Here is a 20,189-nt window from a genome sequence, read left to right on the forward strand (position 1 = left end):
CTTCCAGATTGCTAACAGTAGCTAGTAACGTCAATGTACAGTGCAATAACATGTTTAAAAGTTAATAAATATGAATGTGTATATACTTTTTAACTCTTGAATAATATTAAAATAATTGACAGGAAACTTAGTTGAAGCAAAAATGTATCTTCAGATGGCTGGTGTGGGTATTAAAACTTTTATGTAAAATAAAGTAGGGAACAGTGTTTAAACCTTAGGTCATTTTGAGGTTAACAAAAAAAAAAATCTGTTGACCTGAAGATGACTTAAGAAGGTCAAAATGTTCTCTACTTTGTTTTAATAAGTTTTAATTCCCAAACCAGATATCTTGAGATACAATCTTAAAATATCTTCTTTATTTTCATGTCTTTATCTTTTCACTCAATTTCTGTGCTCCTGTCCTGTCCTGTCCTTTACCACTTACTCTCTCAACACACATCAACAAGTGCTCTTGAACTATATTACAGTATTGACAGGAATGTTTTAACCTTTGACAAAGTGTTCTTGCAATGTAATGTAAGCCTTGCAAACCAAGGCAGTTTGGGTTATATTTTAAAAAATTATTAAACCTTTCAGATTTGAAATTTAAAACATATAATGCATAATTAACTAAAATATAAATAGTCAAACCTAAATAATACAATTTAATTGTATCAAACTAATATGTTTTAGGTGATAAACAACACTAAGCTCTAGCAAGAACAAAATCAGCAAACAATGTTCCTGCTATTTGAGATGCTTGCTAATGAATGTTACTTGCCAGTTATAAAATAACCATTGAGACATTGTACTTTAAAATTAACTCTCTCTATTGCTTATTAAAACAAATGTATGCCAAATAAGTACTGTTAGCTTGTACATCTAAAATCTTAAGTATGGAAGATGGACATGGCTATTGTCAGTGGATGAGAACATTTGTTTCTTTCTTTGAATTGGCCCAAAGGAATTTGAAACAAGTGACAAATAAAAAGAAAAAAGCCCAGTTTGCATACTTTTGATTATATATTTGCACATACACTGCAGATATGTTATTCAAAGAATACAAGACAAAAAATGAAGTTTATTTTGAAATAAAGGAATTAAAACTTGGGTATTATAAAACTAATTTCAATTAAATATGTTGGTTGTACAGTTTAATTAAACTTGGAATGTAACTCAATAAAACTGACATGAGCAGAAAAGTTTAAACTAATTTTCATGGGTATCATTTTTTTGTGCTCATGTCATAAGGTTTTAGTGAGCTACATTTGAAATAAGTTCAGCTACTTTCCTTTAATGGTATACCAATAAGTGTAGGATAAAAATGTAATTAATAACCCATATGTTAATAGTATACAAGTTTTATGTTCTTACTTTTGCAAGGCAATATTAAGAAAACTCCTGATTTCTGTAATAAGAATTGCTTTTCCCCCTTTTCCAAGTTATTTCTAATCCCTTTGAAGTACAAAACTTAGAGTAATTCACTCAATGTTACCATCACTCAGGCAAAGCTTAATTTTTATACTCTCAATTTAATTGGTTATAGAGCTGTGAAATAGAAAAACGGATCCATCTTGCTATCCCCTTGTGTGGATTCCTGTATGTAGTGAGGGGCCTTCCAGAGAAGGTTCTTTTCTTTCAGGTTATCTCCTCTGGGATCTAATCATCCACCCATTTGTTTGCTGTGGTGAAGAGAAGGAGAGGATCTTGGTGGTTGAGGGGTCCAACCCTAACACACCACTTTGGCCTTGAATTCCTGTTGACAGGTGGCCATGGGTTAGGGTCAACAAAGTGTTAGTGTTGAATGTTCTCAACAGCTGTTGTGGACATTGCATCTGAAGCTGGTGTTTAGGTATAGTCCTCACAAAACCCTGGCATTGCTACAATGTTCTTGTTTAGCATAGTAATGTATCTCCATGGCGGGTGGGGTCAGTGGGCACCGAAACATTCTTTATTATGGATCCCCCAGATAAAGAGTCCATAGGTAAATTATCAGCAATCTTCAACATCTCTAACACCTGTACCTCATTTTCTCGTATTACATTCTCTTTCAGACAAACCTTTAGGGCAAATGTCTCCCTTTTTTTATTCAGAAGGGACTAGAGGGACTTGCTGGCTGTATATTCAGTCAAAATGCTTTGCTCTAGTGACATGTTGGTGGAAACATCCACATCTAAACATGTTGAACTCCTCTTACATTCAAAGGCAATTGAGGATATGCACATTAAGGGTACACCCTATACTACTTTGAATTTGTTATAAGGAGTTATTGTTGAGAGAGATTTCAGAACATCCCCAAGTGAGATTCTTGCTGGTTTCTTCACCCAAGGAGTTTCTGCAGTGAGGCATACCTCCACTCGCAAAAATGGAATTATGATGCTGACTAATGTCCTCATTTACATCACCGAGTCCACCTGCCACCATCATATATTCCAAACCCTCTCAGATGTTTGTAGTGTCAGCAGTTTGGTTACTCGAAGACATCATGTCATGGTTCTTTGACATATCTTTGTTACAGTGGCAAGGACCACAATGCCTATTAGTGTGAAACAGACTCTCATTGCATTACTTGCAATAGTTCTCACCCATCCTACTTTCATTCTTGCCCTAAGTGGTTGAAAGAAAGAGGTGCAGCATTCGAAAACAATTCAAAACAACTTACCCTGAGGCTCGAAAGTTACTGTCCACCACTTCATCTGGGACTCATGCTGCTGCACTTTGTTCCACTACTACAGTGGGAGTTCAGACAGATCTCTCCATGCCTCTAAAAGAATCATTCTTGAACCATACAAAAAGTTTCTTACCTCAGTGGTTAAAAAAGTTGATGAATCAATGTCAACACCCATCTCTGTCCCTTGTATTCCTTGCAGCAAACCCTAAGATCCACTTCCTTTGGTTCTGGGTACGGGCATTTTCTCGGTACATCTTCTCCCACCCCAAGATGCAAAACGATCATTCATTCAAACCATTAGTGGCTGGAATCCTCTTCCAATGACAGAGACCTTCCCAGTTGACCCAGGGCAGGAGCCATGGTGGTCAACAGACCTCCCTCAAATAAAGAAAAAGACATGGTTGAAAACAGAAGGGCTCTCCACTGAATTTGCCTAGACATAAATAAAAATGGCCAGTTTGACACAATGAAACTGTTGAAGTTTACGTTCTTACCTTGAGGACATCAAAGCACTGATTGCTTCCTACTATCCTGTATGCCTTTCCTTACAGGAAACATTTCTGAAACCTACTGATACAGTCACCTTTTGGCAGAAATGACAGGTTGTATGATGGAGTGCATGTAGGGGTGGCACTGCTGGTTGATCAGCATGTGCCCATCCTGTCTTTGCCACTTGACACACCCTTGGAGGCTGTAGCCATCTGTGTTTCCTTGGGTGTACTGTCACTGTTTTTTTTCTCTACCTATCTCCTGAAGAGATCTGTGATCAATCAGATCTTGATGCTCTCATTGAATAGTTGCCATCTCCCTTTTTAATCCTGGGGGACTTTAATGGACATCATATTCCATGAGAAGGTACTGGTTCTTATATTTATTTTTATGCACCTAGTCAGTCTTTTCCCACTACTGATCTCTCAGTTTGCTCCCCTTCACTATTCTCCCACTTTTCATGAAGGGTTGACAATAACCCAAGAGGCAGTAATCATTTTGAGAGACTGGCTGTGGTCCATACCACCTGACCTGTGTGACCCGGTGGAAGCTGGATCAAGCCAACTGGCCCTCTTTCATTGCTCTTGCAGGACTTGATCCTGCCATTGTCTGTAAGCCATCAGTAGACAACTGTGTTGCAACAGTGACTGACTGTATTATACAGGCAGATATGCTCAGTGTATTCCTAAAACCTCAACATGTGGAGGGTATACATCCCCCCCTTCATTTTAGGTGGGGGGTATAGTGCATACAATCATCCCCCCCCTACAGTTTTGTCTGTTGAATTGTTTTATTGCATCACAGGCCTACAAATTGTGTGTTTGTTCTTGTGATTCTTACCAATCAAATTACATAATTAGGCCTAGATGTAGGCTTTTTCAGTAGCTGAAATGTACATCTTTAATATATGTGTTATTCTAAGCTTTTTGATCTAAGCAATAGTTCATAAGTATCAGTCAGTAGGCCTAAGTATACATGCAAGTATCGATGCAACAAGATTACTCTGTGACTGCATGTTTACAGCTTTCAGGTTCAAGTAATCAGAGATTACCAATTTGCAAATTGAACAGTCCACATAAGTGGTTGCAATAATCATCCACCCCACCCACCCCCCCCCATCGGATGTAAAACATCCCCGCCCTGTTTTTTAGTATGATTTCTTTCTAAAAATTAAAGTACAACTAGTTCGATAAGAAATTAGAAAATGGCCGTAACGTCAAATAACTTGAAACTAGGACTGAAAAAGCCAACTTCAGGTGACGAACACTGATGTTTGTTCTTACCAGTTAGTTATTCTGGCAAGTTATAATAATCAAAATTATTGTACAAAAATTCTTTTAAAACTTGTATTATTGTAGTTTTTTCTCTTATATAAACTAAATATAAAAATTGGATATAATGCTATTTAAGTTTTTAATTCAACAATTGAACTTTCTTTTGTTTTACCTTGGTTTCCTTTTACAAATTTTAATAATTTTACTTTAATTTTAACCTTTAACTGGATGTTTGGTGTAGATAGCCTAGTTGCTTTGCACCATAAAACACCAAACCAACCAATCCACTTGCCATACCCCATCTGTCATAATTTGTTTTTCATAAATTGCCAATAGTTTTTGCTGCTTAATGCTGTATTATTTATAACCAAGTTTACTTTATCAAATAAAATATTGTATGGCATAACAGAATTGTCTATTTCAGTTTCAGTTCGTTTTAAGCTGACAGGAAACACACTGAACTCGGGTAGATAAATTTTAAACTACTTTTGTAATGTAGGAAAGCCAGAAAACTGTGATAGTTATAGGGTGCTGTATGTTTTTTTCCATATTATTCTGTGTTTTCTAGTGAATAACTTAACCATTTTTCCCTAGGTATCCTTTTATTATGTAAGGCTTTAGTGTCTTACGTTCAAAATTTATTAAATTACATTTTGCTTGTGTTATACTAATAACTATAGCATAACATATTAGCTAATATACAATATTTTAATTGTATACATGCTTTAAGTTTCTACATGGATATTTTAATAAAATTCCTTAATTTTCCCTAGTGTGACATGACGGCATATTTTTTCCAGACGATTATTTTATCCACCACCTTGTGAAAAGGTACTCGCTGTGTAATTGTCATTACCCAGATAAACTAATTTTTATAATCTTCAATTCTGTTTTGGTTACAGGGCAACTGAATAGAAAGTCAGATCCCTCCTGTTAATCTTCTCCTTCAGGATTTGTTAACAGTTCACTTTTACATTTAATTATATATTAGCTGTAACTGGTAGAAAGCCAAAGTTTTCATCTGTTAAATGCAATATTGTATAATGTGTTGTGGACAGATAAGTGTCAGTCATTAAGGAACACTGGTTGTTCTCTGAAAGAAACTAACTTGGATGGATTTATAAGTTCTTGTTGCAGAGCTAGAAAGCCAGAAAGATTTTGAGATAGTGAGGAATTTGTCTATTTTTTGCACATCATTATTCTGTGATCTTTGGTGCATTATTTAATTAAATAAGAGTTGTTTATTTGGTGTATTACTACCATTAGTATAAAAAACATAGGGTTAAGTGTCATTGAAAGTCAACAGCAAACAAGTTAAAGTTAGGTGTTTCAAGAAGAATGTGAGAAAGCAGCTTGGAGTTGTAAATTAGTAATGTAATTCAGTATTTTAATTTTAGCTGCACATTTCCCATGTCATTTACAACTTGTAATGGTGTGAATAGTAGTTAGACACAATACAAAGGGCAGTAAAACAAAATATAAGTAAATTGGTGTGTGCTATCACATGTTTAAAGTTATTTAGGATACATTAATGTAGTTTCATGTTGCAACTTGAGGTCATTTTAGAAAGAAAAGGGTAATTTAGATTTATTTTTGTTTCTTGATGGTTACAAGGCTGGTGAAATTGACCAACCTTATACATGTATATATAAATCTCCATTAATTACATGGTTCGCTTTTGTAATAATTACTTTTTCATAATCTGTTTAGCTCAGCTGTTGATGCTACTCGACATTAACTGCAATTATAACTTTGATCAATCATTGTAAATCTTATTTTTGCTTCTGCTGCTAAAATGTTAATTTTCTGAAATGGAAACTAACAAAATGTCATTTTTGTCAAAAAGATATGAAATTGGGATTATGAACTGTCCTCTTAATTTGTAAAGAAGAAAACCTGAAAAATATAACCAATTCAAAACACTAAACTTCTACAAGAGAAAGCAGTTGTGTATGGACATTTTCTTGTGTGATAACATTAAGCAAAATCACATTAACCAGTTTTCTAAAGGTGCCTTTATCTTCAATCCTAGGTTATAACATTTTACATAAAATACATAAATCATGTGACAGGATGATAGTTTACTTTTGTACAAATGAGAAGGGCCCCTTTCCTTGTATGTGAAAAGCCCCTCTGTGTGTTTCAATTTGGCTGTGGTCTCCTATACCAACACTGGTATATTAGTTTAACAAATTACTTACCCCATACTATTCTAGGTCATGTATCTTGAAGCATTTAACAGTTCATGATATGATAGGTATCATTTTTATAAAAATGACCTAAGAATGCTGAAACATTGTTCTCTACTTTATTTTAATGAAAGTTTTAATTCCTGTACCAGCCGTCTTGAGATGCATTGAATTATCCATAAAAATGTATTGTGTACTTAATATTATTTGTAAAACAGCTTTATCTAGAATTGACTTTCAAATGATATGGAACCATACCTTTAAATGGTTTCGTATGTTTTCTTCAAGTAGACATTGATATTAAAAGGTTGGTATTTTCCTTCTTGCTGTACGTCATCACACAGATTATTACTTTAATGCATACAAACATTTGATAGTTCAGTATTTGTGTCAGTATATTTAAGTATAAAATTTAATGCATATTGAAGTGACAGATCTAAAGATTTATAATGTATAATTCAAACTTGGTCTTAAATTAGGATAAATTATTTGTTATAACAACATTGCAGATTGTAAAGACTATATATAATTTGAATCTGATCAAAGCCACTTTTGTAAAGAATCTTAAAGGTGAATTTTACAGAAAAAAGAAAACTTTGCAGTCAAAAGAACTACTTATACTGATTAATCTTGCAGGTTCACATTTTTTATAAAAAGTGTGCTAATAAATGAAACAGAACTTGGTGCAGAAAGAACACTTTCCGAGCGGCAATCCGAACGTTTTAGTTTTTACGTTTGCTGCTGGGAAAAGTACTGTTGCCAAACAAACTGCCAATGCCAGCGTGTTGAATGTAAATAAACATGGCCAGTGCATACGGAGAAACAGAGGCGGAGTCTGTTTTGGCTTTGTGTTCTGAACAGTGTCAAGTAGCTCCATATCAATTCGAACCTACTCTGAACGAACCTAGAATAGTTACTTTTGACACAGATCTGACAAGTTCTAGTGATGAGGACAGTTCCATGAGCGAGAGTAGCGGAACTGTGAGTGATACAGATAGCGCCCAGGCCGGTTGCGATTCTATCATGCCTCCAGTGGAAGAATGGTAAGCCTAAGTCGTGACAAAAAATATGGTCTGTATTATTTCAAGTGCAATTTTAAGCATCTAGAAACCTGTCTGGTGTTTATAAATTATTGGTATCACAGACTGGGTTTTATTTGTTTATACTTTGTCGACTATGGTAGCAAATGCTCGGCTCTTCCACAATCATTGTACTAGGTATTTGACTCGTAACAAAATGAATTTCAATTATACATCATAATTCTGTCTGTAAAATCAAACTAGATGTAGCAGTCTAAATAGTTAATTTATCTTGAAATGTTAAATTTGAAAAATGGAATTCTTCAAATTTTCCATATTTAAAAATACAAAAACATCTACAGAATGATCTACCAGCTTTTAAACTTGGAATATACTCTATAGATTTGTTCACTGTCTAGACTAGGAAATCAAGGTTTCACTGACTTTCAGGTGCCACAAATGCAAAACATGCTTATGAATGTGAAGTGCATGTCTAGTTACATTCTTCAAAAACTTGTACATTTTAAATTATTATATTATACTAGTTATTGTTTATCACTGCACACATGCCTTTAAGTTTGTTCTTTTCATGATGGCAAGGGATGGCTTCAGAGGGGTGGAACTATACGCTACAGGCTGAGATCAGTCCTCAGCTCTACACGAGGAAAGATGGTGGGGACGATCCTGTTTACTGCCGATGGTTTTTTTCAGTCTCAACCTGCCTGACTTGAAACCCACGGAATCCAAAACAGTGAGATCCGACACAAAACATGAGCATTCAAAGTGACCTTGACAAAGCTTTGCATGGTGTGAAGGAGTCCAGTTCTTATTGACCATCTGCACCCACTGTTGCCACCTTGCCAGTTCCTTCTTGTACGGAAACAAAAAGAAGCTTTGCCCGATGCCGAACCGTTTTTACAACTATGAGCAACACAGTAAACCATGTTATCATAAAACAAACATAAAGTAGCAATATCAAGACAAAAAATAGTCTCAAAAAGTATGTAATCTGAGAATAAACACTGATAGATTTACATAAAACACCAGTACTGAAAGGAACACAATGGTCGGTGTGCAACGAAGCGTGTTTGGCAACTATTATGTCATAGTTGTAAAACGTCACTGAAACAGCTGAATGACCGAGAGGAACTTGTTCGAGAACCCGCATATTTTGTTTCATTTTTTACTCAAAAACTAAAGTGTTTAAAAATATGGCAACCACACAGGTATTATACCTAACCAAAGTACAGTTTCTAAGGCAATTAGCAATTATTAAATTTGTTGAAAATTCACCTTTAATGCATCATTTTCATTATAGGTCGAACTCACAGATCTAACCAGGTCAGTGCTCCAGAGTATTTATTTCTTATCTCTGACCTAGCTGGAGAGCGAAGGTTTGCTTCCATTGTTGCTAAAAGATTGGAAAGTTTGGTGAGTCTAAAAGAACATATCAGTATATCTTGTATTTCATTTAAAAAGAAGGAAAAACTTTATTTAATGTCGAGGAACTCATTTTTAGGAGACAGCTTGAATGAAAAATAAAACCTTATAAATGTCATCAACTATGAGTAGTTTACATAGATAACAGTACATATGTACAATATAGAACACATAACTAGTGACTGCTTAACAACGTAAATGTCTTGGTACCCTAGGTGTTGGTTTCGAGAAACTATTTAGTCAAATTAAGATGGCTTCCTTTGTTATGCATGTATTGATGTTTGGTACTTTGTTTAAAATTAGTGTTTTGTATAAATATATTATTTTTGTTATTTTTTTTAGTTGCAATGATGGTAAACATAGGTTTTATTATGTTTAACACATCTGGTTTTCAATTATTTTTATGGTTTCTTCAAGTTAGAACTAAATGTGGAAACCAGATTCATCAAGTGTCATAAAAAAACCCTCCTATGTTTACCACCATTGCAATTCTGTGGAATACAGTATAACTTTGTAGAACACTGATTTCAAACAAGGAAACAACCATCAAGAAAAGCAATATAAAGGAGCTATCTTAATTGAACAAGATAGCTTTACCAAGCTGTAATGCAATCCCTGGTCATGTGACCTCTATTCTATACTGTATGTGTGTATATATGTATATTGCTGTCTGTAAATTACCTGTACCTGATTAATATAATCTTGTTAAAACTTTGTACATTTATAGTCATGTGAAAAAATTAGGACACCCTATGAAAGCCTGTATATTTTTGTAACATTTTTGGATATATAGATATTTAATCTCAATTTTAACAATACTGAGAGATTATAGGAATATAACTAAACAATTAAAACTGAAAAGACTTTTCAAGATCTTTTGTAAATGTCATGCTACGAAAATGCATATTCTAACTGAGGAAAAAGTTAAAACATCCTACCCCCTAATAGCTAGTGTTACCCCCTTTGGCTGAAATAACTGCAGTGAGGCACTTTTTGTAACCATCTACCAGTCTCTGACATTGGTCTGAAGAAAGTTTGCCCCACTCCTCATTGCAGAATTCTGTGAACTGGGAGATGTTTGAGGGGTTTCTTGCATGTACAGCCCGTTTCAAGTCACCTCACAGCATCTCAATGGGATTAAGATCTGGGCTTTGACTCGGCCAGTCCTTGGTGAATTTACTAGTATGTTTTGGGTCATTGTCGTGTTGCATTGTCTAGTTCCGCTTCAGCTTTAATTTTTGTACAGATGGTCTTGCATGTTCCTCAAGCACTCTCTGATACACAGTAGAATTCATGGTGGATTCTATGATTGTGAGCTGTTCAGGTCCTGCTGCAGCAAAGCAGCCCCAAACCATGACACTTCCACCTCCATGCTTCACAGTTGGTATGAGGTTCTTTTCCTGGAATGCTGTATTTGGTTTATGCCAAACATGTCCTCTGTTCTGGTGTCCAAATAATTCAATTTTGGACTCATCTGTCCAAAGAACATTATTCCAGAAGTCCTGGTCTTTGTCTACATTCTATCTGGCAAACTTCAGTCTGGCCTTGATGTTTCTCTTAGAGAGCAATGGTTTCCTCCTTGCACACCTTCCATGCAAGTTACACTTGTGCAGTCTCTTTCTGATTGTAGAGGCATGCACTTTCACATCAACAGTAGCCAGAGCCTGCTGTAGGTCTCGTGATGACATTTTAGGATTTTTGGAGACCTTTTATCATCTTGTGGTCTGCTCTGAGTGAACTTGTTTGGACGACCAGACCTGAGCATGTTGGAAGTTGTTTTGAAAGCCCTCCACTTGTTGACTATTTTCTCGACAGTGGAAGGCTATTTTCAAACTCTTTTGAGTTCTTTTTAAAATCCCTTACCAGACTCATAAGCTACTACAATTTTCTTTCTGAAGGCCTCAGACAGCTGTTTTGCTCTTACCATGGTGCTCACTCTTACTTCAACAGTCAGGAGCACACCAGACTAAATGTCTGATGTTTAAATAGGGCAAGCCTCATTCACAATGCTGAGTAACAATTTTCTAATCACATGCACCTGGTGTGATGCACCTGTGTGTGAGTTGAGCCATTTTATGTGGGTATAAATGTGGGGATGTCCTAACTATTTCCTCAGTCAGAATATGCATTTTTGTTGAATTAGATTTTACAGAAGATCTTAATGTCTTTTCAGTTTTAATTGTTTAGTTGTATTCCTATAATCTCTCAGTATAGTTAAAATTGAGATTAAATATCTATATATCCAGAAATGTTACAAAAATACACAGGCTTTCATACGGTGTCCTAATTTTTTCACATGAGTGTATAATACTTCATTACCCAGTCAAGCTGCCTTCAAACTTTTTTGTAAACAGCTTATTACAGCAGTGAATGAAAGGTGTTTACATAGGGATTTTGATGTTAAAAATGGCTTAAGTTTTGTCATTCAGTTTATTTAAGTCTTCCTTACTAAAGCAAGTGAAACTTTCTTAAATTAATTTTTTGCTTTATGTTGACAATTGCCTATGTTTAGAGAGAGACAGACAGACAGACACACAGTTTAAGTACAGGTATATTATAAACAGTGCTTTTGAATTTCAGTGAAGTTTTCAATGCAATTATAATTGGAAGCTGTTTTAAAAAATATTTTGGTATTTCATTACCTTGTAGACATATATTCTGGTATTTAACTTTTTCAGTATGGGCACAGTCCATGGGACTGATACTGTAACCATTTTTGTGCTTATTATAGTTTACATTATAATTAAGGGAACATTCTGAGCTTATTTTTTATTCACATGTCATAGCCAGAAGTAAAGGGTATAAAAGGGACCATTTGCAAAAATGCAAAGAGGTGAACAGGGCAACTGTTTTATTCAGTACATTAGTGATGTATCATCACATAGAAAAAGATAAATGGTTTTTATTTTATAATATAGCTTTTCAGTATCAAGCAATTTCATAAATCTAAAATGCTCGTGGTCTGTCTTCGTATATGAAGCATGATACCAAAGAAAAGGTAATTGCTTAACACACAAAACTGTAAATCCTAATTCATCTTTATTTTAATGTCTTTAAAAATCTTGCATGGAATGATAAAGCTGCTGCCCACATTTTGTGTGTATCACTGGAAGAGACATGGATCTTAGTGCTCATGTAATTACATAAAAGAAGTTATGGGAAGATATTGTTTGTATTTTCCAGTTAATTTAATTTCACTCAATATAATACTTTTGATTTTATTTTATTTTTAAAATAAAATAGATAATGTTTAGGTAATTTACAAATAATATTGGTGCATACAATATAATAGGAGGTTGACTTGTAATTAGAACTTGTTTTATGGAATGAGACAAAGCTACAGTTTCAAAATTAAGTTTTAAACAAAAAGTAAAACACAATTTGTAAATATTTAAAGATGCTAGATTAGTTTACTCCAGCTTTCAATAAGCTGGTTGTGTAAGACGGATGATAGTAAATATAACATTTAATGATAGTGATGTATAAGTTCTTTTCCTCAAAATGTAAATGTTTTACAAATTCTACAGGGAGCTCTAACACATGGCGATAGAAGAGCCACAGAGTCCAGAGATCTCAGTAAATTTAATATTGATACCAAGGTAAGCTTTGAACTTTCTTTCTACACCTCTTCTCATTATTCATAGATCATTTCCTAAGGTCACCTTGTGTTGCATTAATTAAATTATATCTTGTTTTTGTTTAAATTTGGGCTTGATATTTAGAACTTGAAATAAAAATAAAAAACAAAGCTATATCTAAGGGATACGTATAAAATAAGATTCAGTGTGTATGTATGTGTTAAGTAACTCCTGAATTTCTAAACAAATTGTCTCGGCCCTAAGGTTTGCATACAGGTAAAACATCCAGCCCATAAGAAAACCATGGTATTTTGCAAAACATTTTACAGGGATTCCTTGAAAGAAAACCTTAAATTTGGTATTGATTTACATTAGAGCACAAATAATTGGGCATACTAATTACCATTTGTAACTTGGTTAAACTGTATGAAACCTGATGCCATTTCTAAATTCAAGTTCTTTGTGCATAGAAAACATTGCTCTCATGATATTTTGTTTCAAATATAAAACTAATGAATGAATGTTTGAAATTTCCTAAGAACTTTCCTTAAGGTATGCAAGTTCAGAAAAATATTTAATTTTGATTTTTGTACTATTTCTAATAAACATTTGTTATTTAATGTAGTTATTTGCACTCACTCTGTATAGCTCACATATGAGGTGATTTTCATATGATTATATGGCTTCTTGAAATACCTGATTTTCAAATGTTGATATTTATGGGAACTTGTAGCTTTGAGATTTTGAAAATATTTCGTTGTGATGTTTTTTGTTTTGTTTTTTAAGGAAATAATAATAAAAAATGCTTATCTTTGTTGTAGATTGTAAGTTTGATTTTACACATTTCATGTAAAACTTTCCTGTGAAATGTCTGTCATAAAACTAATATTTTCCTCTTGACTTAAAATACTAACTTACTTTCACCGTTTTTCACTAGCATAAAATAAAAATTTTCCACACCAAAATTATAGTCAGCTAATTTAAAATGTTAATCAGAAATTTTCATATTTAATGCTTTAAATTTTATATGTTGTCATTTTCTTTTACTTTTCTTTTTGTCATTTTCTTTGCTCATTCAGGCAGTTATTTAAGTCAGTAAAGTCTAATGTAAACAGCTTTGTTTGCAAAACAAAGCTTGATACACTTAAGTGCAGAATGATCTAACTAACCCTACCTCATAATGTTCCTCAGGAAAAAAAAAAATCCTACCATAAAAAGTTTAATGGTATTTTAAGGAGACTGCACATCTTTTTCCCATTGAAAATGTGGAAAACACAAATTTGCTTAAAAAAACAAACCAAAAAACAACTAAACCTCTAAAAGGATTTTCAGTTGTATTCACTGAAAAAGTTGAGGATCAGAAGTCAAGCCAAGAAACTTGGTAAAGCAGTTTTTGTGTTGTTCAAAGCAGTGTATTCTACATTTAAGAGGTGGTCAAGATTTCTAATGTCTGAATTTGTGTACATTTAATACACAAACTTTGATCAGGAAGTAAGAAATATCCTAAAAATTTTTAATCATGAAATATTTCTCTAAGTCAGATTAGCTTATTCTAACCATAGTATAAACTGGAGGTTCAGTGATGTGAATCATAAAAGTGGGAAACTTAAAAAGCAGCAGTATCTTTTTCTCTGAAGTGCTTTATTTTATTACTGTATCTTGGTTATTGTGGAAAAGTCAAATTGCTGGGAATTTTATTCATAATCTTTTTGCTTTAGAATTTTGTGTTGACTTTTGTTCATGAAGTTTTGATTGTGAATTTAATTTATGGAAGATTAATTTCAACTTTATTTTCTATAATTTTGTTGATTCAGTGGTAGTTTTGCTCTCATGCATCCATTTTGGTATGAAAATCAAAATATCATTTAATTGACAGTTGAAAGCCTTGACCTTTAAGTTTTTTTATTTATTTAATATTTCAGTCCATCTATGAATCATATTGCCAGCATATGACTGAATAGTATTTTCTGTGAACTATTATACGGGTTTGCTGTCTGTAAACTTAATACGACAAAGTTCAAGCTGATGAACTGTGAGTTCTTATAAAAATCAAACAAACAAAAAAAAAGTAATCCATGATGATGAGAAAACCCAATTGTAGAGAAAATTATACATGTTAAAATGGCTGGTATGGGTAGAGAAAGCACCTTGTAGAGGAGTTCCAGCCATTTTTACATATACAAACACAAAGATCTCAGGTACAGGATGTAAAATATACCCTAGGTTTTGGAGGTGGCTGAAGTAGAACTGACATTGCAGTGGGGATACACTGTCTATCTGCTTTAACCTGTTTGCCAGTCTCACATGCAGAAACTCATAAATAATAATAGTAACTAAATAATAAAATAATCAAAAGAAATAGAAGTTAGGAGAGTGAGATGTGGGTGCTGAAGCCCACAATGACCCACATTAATATTACCTTTCACTGCCTGCAGGCAGTTGTAGAAAGTTGTTCTGCTCTCCAAAGTAAAGAAAAAAAAATAATAACAAAGGTACCACCTTATAGATTATAATTCATACTTTAATATTGAGTTCATTTCTTAATTTAAAAGTAAATATTAAAATAATGCACCTAAAATATTGATTTTAGTAAGTCACGTGCTGTGTTGAATACAACACTGTTTGTGATTTCAAAATACAAAGTCTGTGGTTTTGTACAGATTAGGAACTTAAATTACCAATACTGACAAATTAGAACATAAAATAATAATGATTCCTTATATACATTTACTTCAGTATATGACATGAATAACCAGTCGACCTCTTAAAATGTCTCCCAGTGTTTTTCTCAGCCATTTTAATCTGTGAAAAGGTAACTATGTTCTTTTGAATCAAAATTTCGGGAATGTAGGTTGTGTTTATTCTGCTCAGTTTTGTATGTTTTTAAACCTAAATGCAGCTTAGTTTCTAAGCTTAATAACATTGTAGTGGAATTGTATGGTATAAGTATACAATACGTAAGAGAATGTTTGATATCCATATGTGAAATTTTAAAAGGTTTAGGAACCAAGTTTATAGGTTGTAACTGGAAGAGATAGTTTTTTGCTGTTTTTTTTAATACTTATTATTCTAAATTTTCATAACTCATTTCTAAATAGTAATAACCTGAATACATATATAATGTATAATTGAAATGTGACTGAATATTACAAAAATATTAGTTCACTAAAACACAGCCAAGACAGGAAAACTAAAGGTCAGTTCCATGCTATTGGATACAGTAACAGGACTGCACATACACAACATCAGTGTAAATTATGTAATGTTAGCTAGGCACAACTGAAAGGTCAGTATAATATATATAAATATATCAGGTCATCCCATAAGTAATGTTGTTTGTAACACTAAGATTTAAAAGGAGAAAAAGAACTCAAATAACTGTAATGAATTGAGTTTCTTCAAAAGTTACAGCAAAATTCTCAAGTGTTGCTCGACGCAGTTCATTATCAAACTCAACAAGGGTACCCAGTGTGATCTGCATCTATCAAACTGTAGTCACCAGTTCTAAACTTATTGAACCATTTTTGACACTTCCTCACATTCAGAATGTTATTGCTGTACACCTCTTGAATGCTTTGCATTAACTTCAGTAGCACTTTTCCCTTTTCTGAACTCTTAAAACATTATATGCCTTACATACTCCTGATACCTTCATGACAACTGGGGCTTCTAAAATAAATAAAAACTAGTAAAGAAACAAACTGGCTTACACTAAATGCTATCAAGCCATCCCATATGACTTTGAGAATAACTTCATTTAGCCAAGAAATATGCATTTAAACTTATCCTATACCAAAAAATGACGTTACTTATGGGATGACCTGTTAAAATGTTACGAAACTTAAGTTACTTAGATTAAACATTTGTATTTTTGTTATATATATTCATTTTAGCACAAGAAAAAGTATTTGTATATATTTCCTAATGTTTTTATGATTGTTACGAGGTTGGTCAGTTGACAGACCACACATAAATAAGGTATGTAAAATAACATATAAAATCTTACTGAAAAAAAAGTTTGAAATGTATTTAGGAGGTTTTAAAGTTCACTAACTACCAGTTTTCAGACTTTTAACAAGCCTTTATATAAGATAAGGTGTTTATCTGCATAAGTAGTAGTGCCAAGTTGTTTAAATTACTTTATTAACTACTATAAATACTTATCAGAAACCGTCATTGTAATTTCCTTAATTTTTACTTCTTTATGTTTATCTAATATATTCTCATCTTTATCACAGAATGTTTATCTACTTTTATTTAGTTCCTTTATTAAATCCATTAAATACTAATTTTTACATCAGTAATTCAACATTAATAGTAAAATATTGTAAGTATGTAATATTAGAAAAAATACATATATAACTGAGTATAAGAAATAACTATACTGATTTGTACTACCTCATCATAACAGCATAATCTTTCAAGTATTACTCTTCATAATATTATATTCGGCTTTATGAGCAACTACCAACATCTTAGTCTCATAAGCATTATTATTCCTTCCCCAGTTAATATCCATTGTACAGTCTTATGGTCATCTAGTTTGCATTCTTATAAGCATCTGTTTTTCCTTGTTGATAGCTTCATGAGCACACATCACTCTCCTGATTGGTATTCAACTTGAAGTCTTGTTTACATTTGCCCTTTTCCTTTTAATGTCAATTTTTATTACCTTTTGATCATCTCTTCCTTTCCTTATGCTTACTTTTATGACTTTCACTATTGAAATCCATCTAATCCTTATGAGTATCTTCACCTCTTCCTATCAATATTCATTCTATACTCTTGTATAAAACATATCTACCTTTCTTGTTTGTTTCATGAACATTGTTTTTCTTTGTTGATGCTATTTGTAAACAACAGCACTTTCTCTTGCAACACTGTTTCTAGGAAAAGTTCTATTTTAGCACAAGCTTTTATCTTTAGAGATCTGTTTTCAGTCTTAGTTTGCTATATAGTGGTTTAGTAATAATGTTTTTCATTTTAGTATGGAAGGGTAGCTTTAGAGTCAATGATGAGGGCTATAATGCAAATGGAAATTCCACAAGTACCACCACCTGAGGATTACGAAGGAGATTTCTTTGCTGGTGAGTTACTTATATCTTACTTGATGTATAATATTAACATAATATAGAATGACCAAAACCTCACGTGAACTTGCAGCAAACTAGGTCATGCCAGTTATTATTAGATTTTTTAAAGTAAGTTGTATTGATCTTGAAGCATTCTAAAAGGAGAGATTTTGTGTTATTGTGAATATAGAAGTTTGTAACATCTTGAAATACAATTAAATGTGAAGGCTGTTGCATTGTAGGTAAAGCTCTTTCTGTACAAATTATTAGTATTACTGGTAAAGATGGCTTTCATAAAATACTGAGTACCAGATACAAAAATTTTATTCTTGCTTTCAAAGTGTAATGAAAGTATTCTTACACATCACATATCAAGAAATTGTAATTAGAAAAATGTTATAATAAATAGTGAATGAGATGTGTCGAATTTATGCCTTTGAAACAATGTCATGTTGCTACCTTGTGCAGACAGATCAGGTTGAAAGAAACAAAAAGTAAGTTCAAAGATTTGTACAAGAATTTTTAGTACTGTGGAAAATAAATTTGTAGAGTAAAATGTCTGGTTTGAGAATGAGACAAACAAGTTGAAGGTGCTCAATACTAGCCACTTATCTAGTACAACCTATTTTACTACAAAAAATATTTTGAGCTTCAAAACGTGATTAGTTAGAAACTGAAACCTTTTGATTCATAAGTATTAAAAGGCTTTTTGTGAACAAGTTTATTTAACCCTATCATGACTGGTCAAAGGCCATGTCATTGGATTTGTTGACTTGCATTCAAAATTTTATTGAACTACTATTTTATGAATTTGTCATTACACTTAGTGTCAAACTGTAATTATAATTGAAATTTTCATATTATACATTATTTAGTTTCTTGATTTAAAAATAAATTTAAAAAACACCTAAACGTCAATTTTTGTGTCTCATGTTGAATGCAAGAATGATTCAAATTAGATGTTTGTTTCAAAATACGAAATCTGTAGTTTTGCACAAATTGGGAACTTGAATTACCAACATTGAAAAGCTATAATATAAATTAAGAATCTATCTTTCTTATTTGATTGTGATACTGCTTGTGCACTGTATCAAACAGTGGCCCCACTTACATATTTCTATTTTTAGAAATGGTCATCTTATACACTTCTATATATGACCTGAATAACCAAATGAAAGCTCAGAATGCCCTATAACTAGTTTTCTCAGACATTTTTAAATATAATAGTATCGTCTCTTTCTTTTGAGACACTTTCATGGTAGTAAGTTTACTAATTAAGCTAAAAATTTTGAATTTCAAAAGGCTTAAAGACTCAACATGATAAATTACAATATAATTCAATGGTATTATTGATATAGTAATTTATGATTTTTGGTTATTCAAGAGAATATATAAAGCCTAAGAAATGTTTTCACATTCTCTACATGCAAAATTTCTTAAGGTTTGTAACCTATGACAAGCAATGACAGAACATCTAGGTTTACTTTTTTTGCAAACAGTATTAATGGATATACCTATGTAATGTTTTATAACTTAAATGATTGTATTTTGCATAATGTATATATTTCCTAATTTTTTATGGTGATTGAGATCAGTCAGATCTACCAAACGTGTACAGTGATTCTCATTTGATAGCGAAAATAACGTATGTTTTCTTTAAAAAACAATAATTATCTGGAGTTCATGAAGATATCACATGTGAATTTTGAAAATTTTAATGCATGAAAGTATTTTAAATTTTAAAGTGAAAATTACTCTACATGTTATTGTCAGATTCTGAAAAAATTGTTTTGACAAAAAACCTTTAATGAAAACATCATAATACTTAATCCAAAAACCTGATATTGTGTATAAAAGCCTTGTAGTATTTACCATTAACCTGCAAAATGGTATAGACATATGCCTACATTATCAAAAATTGTAGTGTAATTATTCTCATATTTCCATGGTTACTAGCTGAGTGAATTCCACTCAACTTGTAATGAGAGGGTTAACTAATCAGCTTAGGGCTAGTTCTTTTTATCTGTGCTTTAACATGATTTTGTAGAATGTGATAAGCAGGAGAGTGATAAAATTGAAAACTGTCATTCTGAACAACTTTTCAGTTAAGTTTTTTTTCTTTTAAGTAAATAACCAAACAATTTTCAAACATTTAAGATGCAATAGCAAATTGGTTTTCTCATTTGCTGTGTTGTTTATTACCCACTAGTTTCTTATAGGTAGCAGAAACATTTGATACAAAACTTATTATTTGATATATATTTTATTAATATAGATGTCAGAAAAGCTCTTGTAGGAGTTGGGCTTGCTACTGAAGATCCTTATTTAGGGTATCAAAATCTGGAGAAAGGTAATGTTGCATGATACTTTCTACTTTAATAGCATAAACTCTTATTGTTAGCTGTATCTTAAAAACAAGTTTGATCTCAATAGTTTGAGTTTATAATATCATATTAACCAATTAACAAACTTTCAAAA

At 32.5% G+C, this 20,189-nt stretch overlaps 1 protein-coding gene across 1 annotated transcript in view; it reads left to right on the forward strand.

Annotated features, from left to right (window-relative positions):
- The window catches only part of LOC143240816 (protein strawberry notch homolog 1-like), a 96,862-nt gene that overhangs the window by 66,883 nt on the left and 9,790 nt on the right, over positions 1–20,189 (forward strand). The window contains exons 19-22 of the mRNA XM_076483932.1: positions 8,940–9,052; positions 12,589–12,660; positions 17,627–17,726; positions 19,987–20,061. Of these exons, the coding sequence (XP_076340047.1) occupies positions 8,940–9,052; positions 12,589–12,660; positions 17,627–17,726; positions 19,987–20,061 (360 nt within the window). The remainder of the gene's footprint in view (positions 1–8,939; positions 9,053–12,588; positions 12,661–17,626; positions 17,727–19,986; positions 20,062–20,189) is intronic.

The sequence above is a fragment of the Tachypleus tridentatus genome, chromosome 13 (genome assembly GCF_004210375.1).
Source record: "Tachypleus tridentatus isolate NWPU-2018 chromosome 13, ASM421037v1, whole genome shotgun sequence".
Lineage (NCBI taxonomy): Eukaryota > Metazoa > Arthropoda > Merostomata > Xiphosura > Limulidae > Tachypleus > Tachypleus tridentatus.